The sequence below is a fragment of the Cannabis sativa genome, chromosome 6, assembly GCF_029168945.1.
Source record: "Cannabis sativa cultivar Pink pepper isolate KNU-18-1 chromosome 6, ASM2916894v1, whole genome shotgun sequence".
In the NCBI taxonomy this organism is placed as follows: Eukaryota; Viridiplantae; Streptophyta; class Magnoliopsida; order Rosales; family Cannabaceae; genus Cannabis; species Cannabis sativa.
Genome location: NC_083606.1, coordinates 14651221 through 14658696, shown reverse-complemented (window position 1 = coordinate 14658696; position 7476 = coordinate 14651221). Strand labels below are relative to the sequence as shown.

General features: G+C 32.3%; 2 protein-coding genes across 3 annotated transcripts; one reads left to right on the top strand and one right to left on the bottom strand.

Moving 5' to 3' along the window:
* On the top strand, nucleotides 1-5193 carry LOC115724795 (UDP-N-acetylglucosamine transporter UGNT1). Of its 2 annotated transcripts, none has more exons than XM_030654144.2 (10): nucleotides 1-270; nucleotides 1523-1599; nucleotides 2104-2265; nucleotides 2356-2489; nucleotides 2689-2819; nucleotides 2913-2957; nucleotides 3055-3152; nucleotides 4082-4189; nucleotides 4637-4693; nucleotides 4804-5193. In XM_030654144.2, exons 1-10 carry the CDS (start codon nucleotides 159-161, stop codon nucleotides 4876-4878), a joined length of 999 nt encoding a protein of 332 aa, XP_030510004.1. In that variant the 5' UTR covers nucleotides 1-158; the 3' UTR covers nucleotides 4879-5193. The 2 variants fall into 2 exon arrangements, with proteins under 2 accessions (XP_030510004.1, XP_060973095.1); XM_061117112.1 differs by having other exon boundaries at nucleotides 139-270; nucleotides 1357-1599.
* A 1048-nt stretch (nucleotides 5194-6241) lies between these two features.
* LOC133039171 (secreted RxLR effector protein 161-like) lies at nucleotides 6242-6987 on the bottom strand. The gene is made up of 2 exons (XM_061118004.1): nucleotides 6664-6987; nucleotides 6242-6478 (listed from the first exon to the last, which is right to left on the bottom strand). The coding sequence occupies exons 1-2, from the start codon at nucleotides 6985-6987 to the stop codon at nucleotides 6242-6244; spliced, it is 561 nt and encodes a 186-aa protein (XP_060973987.1).
* Between the last annotated feature and the right edge of the window lie 489 nt (nucleotides 6988-7476).

Genomic DNA, 7476 nt, shown 5'->3' with positions numbered 1-7476 from the left:
ATATTGAAACATTCATTATTTATTCAAAAAGTTGCTCCCAAATTCCTCTGCTTTTTTAGTATTCTTCTTCTTCCATTGTCGGATTCAAAGAGAGCAGAGAGAGAGAAAGCTTTGGTGTGTTTTTTTTTTTTTTGTTGGAAAGACATTAGGCTGTTAACATGGCTGACCAGAAAGACGAGAAATTACCTGTCTTTTCTTCTTTGAAAGACTCTCCCTCAGCCATGACCAAGAAAGGAGCATACGCTGCTGTCTCTTACATGGTTTCTGCAGGTTCTCTCAACCATTTTTCTATTCTGGGTTTTTCTTTTATACATGCATTTTGCTCTACACTTGTTTAGAGGATCATTATGCCATTTTTCTAGCATGGGTTTTTCTCATATTTTGTTACTTTAATTTGTATCGTTTTTGGTTTGTTCTGTTAATTGGTTTTTACAGTTCATATATACGACATGATGCTACGATTGGGAAGTCATTGTTCTTATGTTTGAAAATTATAGATATGTTAGTCACTGTGTGTTTTCATGTGTTGTCAAAAATGTTAGTAATTGTTTTCCCTTTAAAATATAACATTTTGTAATAGTAATAATTTAACAATAGTGAATTTTGTGAGATTCAGAGGCCTTTTTGTGCCTGCTGTTAGTTTGTAAATTTTGGCTTTGATTATTGAATATCTTTCTTGATAAAAAAAATCAAATAGTAATATCTTCTAGTGAAATTGGGACATCTCAATTATGTAATTATCTAGTTAAAGGAACACACCAAAATTTACTAATTACTCTGAAAGATTGTATAGGGTTTAAGCTAGAGGGCAGGAAGATAAGAATAAAATAAGTAGATGATAAGAATTTTTAGTTGTCACGCTTTGTTTGTTATGTGATAAAAAGTAGGAGATAATTATTCATTATATATAGTTTTATATATTGGGATTTGTTATAGAAGCAAATGGCAAAGAGTGGAAAGAAAGGATTTTGAGGAATGGGTTTTGACTGGGAAAGGCACATCATTATATAGTACTTAAAGAGATAAAGTGGGGGGGCCATGGAAGAGCAAAAAGGTGTTTATAGTGGGTTTAAGATGTGAATGAGAGGGCCACAAATAATAGAGTTTTTCTACAAAACTAACAAGTAGTGGAGAAGGTTTTCAACTTTTTGATTATAATGACATGACTATAGAGTACACAAACCGTTGTTTATAACACTTCGATGTTGGGAATGTTGAGAAACATTTTGTCTTTCAGCTCTCTAGCCTTCTTATATATATATATATATAAATAGTATATATGTACTATATACGTATCTGCATGTTTGTGTATCTATAACTTGGTCAAAATTGAGTATTATTGTTTTTATTTTTTAGGTAGATGATGATAGTACAGCTCAAGTCTCTACCTTACTTAAACTTGATCATCATCTGGGTTTAGCCATTGCTAAGTTTTTTTTTTTTTTTCATTTTCAGAAAGGTTGGTATCATGTATTCAATGTGAATATATAACACTATATTACTCTATTTCTCTGTTTTGCAGTTCTCTTGGTACTATTCAACAAAGCTGCTCTGTCTTCATATAGATTCCCATATGCAAATGTCATTACATTATTTCAGGTGGCTCATTATCCTTTAGTCTTAGTACTCAGGATACAATACAGTAGGATCAAATTTTTAAATAATATTAACCTATTTTACAATATTTTATTACAATGTTAGCTTATCATCACATTTCTACACCTCCCCTCCTTTGATTTACCCTCACTTTATTTTGGATAAAATGGCACACCCTTACAAATATTTATATATATTCTAAGAGAATTATAGTTAATCATATTTTCTCTATTACAAAACCTAGTGTTATTGCTTAATTAAACTTTGGAGTGGTGCTACGCCAAAAAGTCAAAATCAACACGTGAGCTATGGTATTTGCTTCAAAGTAATTTTCTTCAAAAGTTAATTTACATACTTTAACAAATGTCTTTGCTAAAAGTTTTGTCTAAGAGCCTAAGAGGCTTTACAATCATTATAAATTTTCTACATGCTAATTAAATATTTCTTAGCTGAAAGTAGTTTTTTTTTTAACTTTTTATTACTTTCCATCTTCTTTGTTTTCCTTAGATGATATCTTCATTGGCATTGCTTTATGCATTGAAACTCTGGAAGATTATTTCTTTCACAGTCGAACCACAGAACAATACTAATAAAAACCCAGCAACTCTAATACCATTGAAGACATTAGTGTACACTCTCCCTCTTGCAATATCATATTTGCTCTATATGGTATGTCTTTTCTGTAGTTGTTATTTTTGTTTTTGTTATAAGTTGTTTTTGGTAACTTCAATGATCCATTTCTATTTTTCGTTGCAAAAGTTGGTTACCATGGAATCTGTTCGTGTTGTAAGTGTCCCAATGTACACCACTCTCAGAAGAACTACAGTAGCTTTTACAATGATTGTGGAGTACTTTTTGTCTGGGAATAAACATTCATATTCAGTTATTGGCAGGTACAATATAATTTAAACTTTTTCTCCAATGATTGTGTTATTGATTGGTTCTTAAATGATCTGTCTTCTTTTGATGCCACTTTTGATTGGTAGTCTTGATCCTTTTCCACACATCAAATTTCTGATGATTAGTTTTCTTGTATTACTCATTTTCTTTCTAACACAATTCTTGATGGAATAAATCCAAGGATTTCATCAGTGTGGGGATAATAGTATTTGGTGCATTTATCGCCGGAGCTCGTGATCTATCATTCGATGCTTATAGCTATGCAGTTGTTTTTGTAGCAAATATCTGTACAGCTGTATATCTTGCTTCAATTGCTCGTATTGGTATTGTTTTCGTCTTTGGAGCTTTCAACTTTCAAGCCATTTAGCTTCCTTGTTTCAAACTTCTTACTGCTAATGCACCGTGTACATTTTCAGGTAAATCAAGTGGCCTTAGTACCTTTGGATTAATGTGGTCCAATGGTAAGATAAAAAAAATCTTAATCAGAAAGTTCTAAGATTTTTCAGGTCATTAGCAAACTTGGACTCATTGCGAAATTTATCTGCTGGCTTCTTGTAGGAATAATATGTGGACCAATCCTACTCTTTTGGACATTAATCAATGGTGACCTCAGACAATTGTTAAACTTTCCCTACTTATCTTCCCTTGGATTTCAGGTGCTTCTTCACTTCATTGATTTGTAATTATTTATTTTCTTTCAATTACTTTAAGAACACTATTTTAGCATGATCCCTCCGAAATTTGAATGGCGAGCGGTACATGTTTTCTGTTATAATAGTTGTCGACCTGTCTATATGGTTTTTTACTCAAGAGTCAAGACTATTAATTGAGATTTGAAAAAAAAATGTTTATGATCATAGTCTTATTCTGCTCTTATTGGAATAGATGTATTAATTCATTCTTATTGCTATCCTATTGTTAAATGTACTCAATGCTCATCATTTCGTTCTTGTTATGGAAGATAAGATTGTAAAATCTTTGGTTTCTTGTAAATTCTTAGTTTTGTTATTTCTTATGGACCTTTCTTGTTCTTAAAACAATCATTTAGTTAATTTTAGAATAATTAGTTTTTTTTGCCCCCTCTACTTATGACACTGTATCATTCTGCCCCTTAATTTATAAGCCTTGTTAATAATACCCTCTAAAATATATCAGTTGGAATAATATAGTCCTTCCGTCTAGTTTTGGTCAAATTGATTGTTAAATTGATGATGTGGCATTATACATAGATGGTAGTTGAAAATTTATATGCCCTTAGGAAAAAAAAAGAATAAATGAACGGAAGTATTAAATGTAAGCATAAGAAATTGTACAATAGTATAGTCTCGGGGGGTAAAAAAGCTAATTATTCTTAATTTTATCAATACACTTATTTTGCCTTCCTGTTTTTCAAGTTCCTTGAAAGTTCTTCAAGAAACTAGAAATTTAACAATAAAATCCAAGCATGAAACTAAATTGGTTCGATAATTTTATTTCTTCACTTATTATGTTTGGTCCATTTTTCTCAAAAAGCTGTTGCAGCAAGTTGGCATTTTCTTAATGTATGTGGATGGTTTATTATGTGTGATTAAATAATATTTTGCAGGTTGTGATGGTTCTTTCCTGTGTTTTGGCTTTCTTAATAAACTACTGTGTATTTTGGAATACCACACTAAATTCAGCTCTCACACAGACGATTTGCGGTAATTTGAAGGTGTGTGTTATCTCAAATCCCACCTTCTCCTGTACTGCAAAGATAGGAAACTTCAATATTGGCCTTCTGATTAAATACTTTGAGAAATTTTGCTGAAACTTTTAGTCATTTGGATAGAAAATAAGCTTCTATATAGGACAATCTGAAATCTATATTTGGTATCATTGTCACTAAGTTGAAAGTTAATATATAATGGAAAAATTGAATCAATTTGATAACTGTTGAAACACCATCTTATCAAATATCAAATATGATAATGTGATAATATTGTAAGTAAGAATATGCAATCTTGGGAAACATATAACAATAGATAGATGAATCCTTGTATTCTGTTTACTAATTTTAAGACCAATTATGCAAGTATCTTAGTACAGCTACTGTCTCAATGGACTACTTACTAATCTGTTATGACTGGTTATGTTCCATCCCTGAACATGTTGGTTGCAGGATCTTTTTACTATTGGACTAGGCTGGATTATTTTTGGTGGGCTTCCTTTTGATTTGGTAAATGAAAGTTTTAATTTGTTTTCTTTCTATGTATCCATTATTGAAAATGGTCTATTATATTCTGTTGTTATTCCCCATATTGAACAACTCACTTATTTGGTCTCCAGTTAAATGTTGTTGGACAATCTCTTGGTTTCATTGGGTCTTGTTTGTATGCCTTCTTTAAAATCCAAGGTAAGTAAGATGGACTTTGCTACATGAGAGCCTTCCTTATTACAGGTGATCCTAAATCATGAATTTGGCTGGTCAATTCTTCCTGCATCAGCTGAGAAATTTTGACTTGGTGATAAAAGTTTTAAGTATGATTATTTATGTCGCGAGTAATGTAAACACAACCCACAACTTCTGCTATAGATGTCTTGGGGTTATCTTGGCTTATTAGCTGAGTAGTAATGGATTCTAAATTCATAAATGGAGCATGGCCTTGGCCTTAATCTGAAGTAATCAGTTGTTAAACATTTTCATGTAAGAAAATCATTAATAAGGGGTTGCAATAATTTTTTTCTGTGGCTTAGCTCTTAAAATTGACTTACCTTGATTTTAGGCTTCTTTTGGTCAACAATTATATTCCTTTTTTCATTTTGTTTTCAGTAACTTTTGACAACACCACGACTTGCTTACATGTTTTTTCTAGTCTAATGAGATTATGAAAGTTTGATTCCACTCAGATAATTGGCTGCAATGGGCTTTGTTTCTCGAATGAAAAAATCTATTATCATATGTAGGGGTATTTATTGGATCATATTCAATGTTTTTATGCCTATTTAGATCCGATCTAATTATATATTAGATGATAGATTTTACTATCCTATTCGATGCAATTATGTAGGAAATTTAGCTTGGATATATAGGAATTAACCTCTGTAATTTCAGGTTCAAGATCACATTTCAACAAAAAAAAATAGTAAATAATAAAAAAAAAAACAAATCAAGAACAAAAAACCAACAAAAACATATTAAAACAGAAAGATAAACACAGATAAATCTAGATAACTTCCAAATACAACAACATACGAGAATTATACTGGTTATGACCCTAAGTTCAATGTGAACTTGGTCATACTCCAGTTTGAAAGCATTGCCACTAATCTTTATTGACAATGAGAATTAGAGATATTAATCTCGAGAGCTACAAGGAAATAATCATAATAAGTTATTCATGGTGTAATCCATCAACACTCATTAACTGACTAATCTAAGCCAACATAATCGACAATGTTGCTCAATACAATTCCCAATCCTATCTCTCTCTCTCTCTCTCTCTCTCTCTCTCTCTCTCTCTCTCTCTCTCTCTCTCTCTCTCTCAATTTCTCACCCTAACTTCTCTCTCTACTGTGTTGTGTCTCTCTTGTTATTGCTCATACTATTCTCTTATGAAAATGAGATGAGTAGTTCTCTTTATATAGACCAAAGGACCCAAGATACTTGCTATCATATTTGATAGTTATTTTAGTTAATGAACAACTAACTAACTAACTGAATCTTGGTTGGGGGTTTAAGGAATAATACCGCAAATTTCACCTGATTTCTTCAAGACCCAACAAGCTAAGCATATCTGTCCAATAAAGGTGGTAGTGCTTTCATATGTAGCTTCTTACAAATAAGGTTGAGTAAGTCCAAGCAATGCTTGAGCTTACTAACTGGTAACACCTTAGTGCCAATATCAGTAGGGTTCTCTTCTGACTTCTCTTTCTCCAGCTCGATTACTTCTTCTTCTATCTTCTCCCTTATCCAAAACAACCGAATATCAATGTGTTTTGTCTTCTCGTGATAAACTGGATTCTTTCACAAATGAATCGAGGATTGGCTGTCAGAATATACCCTTACCTTTCCAACTAGAAGCTTCAACTACTTTAGAATTCCTTGTAGCCATATTGCTTCTTTGAATGCCTTTATGGTCGCCATAAATTCTACCTCTGTAGTTGAAAGTGCTACTACGGATTGGAGTTGTGATTTCCAACAAATACAATCTCCATTAGTTGAAACACATAAGAGGTAGTAGACCTCCTAGTATCCTTGCTTGATGTATAATCATCATCAACATATCCTTTCAGTGTTACTTTCTCTAAAACTCTCTTGTAAGTCAATCCAATATCCAATGTCCCTCTCAAATATCTCAGCAACCATTTGAGTGCCCTCCAATAGTTTATCCCAGGATTTGACATGAACCTACTCAATATGCTTAAAGCATGAGCAATGTCTGGTCTTGTGCTAACCATGACATGCATGAGACACCCCAAAGCCATTGCATATGAAAGTTCTTCCATCTCTTCTTTCTTTTCTACTGCCATAGGGCTTTCTTCATTGGTTAATACAAATTGTCGTCCAAGAGGTACTGAAGTGCTCCAAGAGGTATTGCTCTTAGAACTTTGCTAGGATCTTCTCAATGTAGTTATTTTGCTTTAGATGTATGACTCCATTACTCTTGGATCTATGAACTTCTAAATCAAGTATCTTCTTTACTTGTCTCAATTCTTTCATGTCAAATTCTACCTTGAGTTTATCTTTAATTCCTTTGATTACTGCCTTGTCTTTGCCCATTATTAATATATCATCTACATAGAATAGAAAATACACAACTCTTGACCCTTCTAAGTGCTTAAAATACAAACAGTGATCAAACTTGGACCTTCTGAAACCAATCTCTTGAACATAGCTGTTGAATCTTTTGTTCAATTGTCATGGTGATTGCTTAAGGCCTGTAGAAAATAGTGAATTGAATTGTATATGTATTTCATAGAATAATACATATTTATATACAAAGCTAGTAGACATTGTGG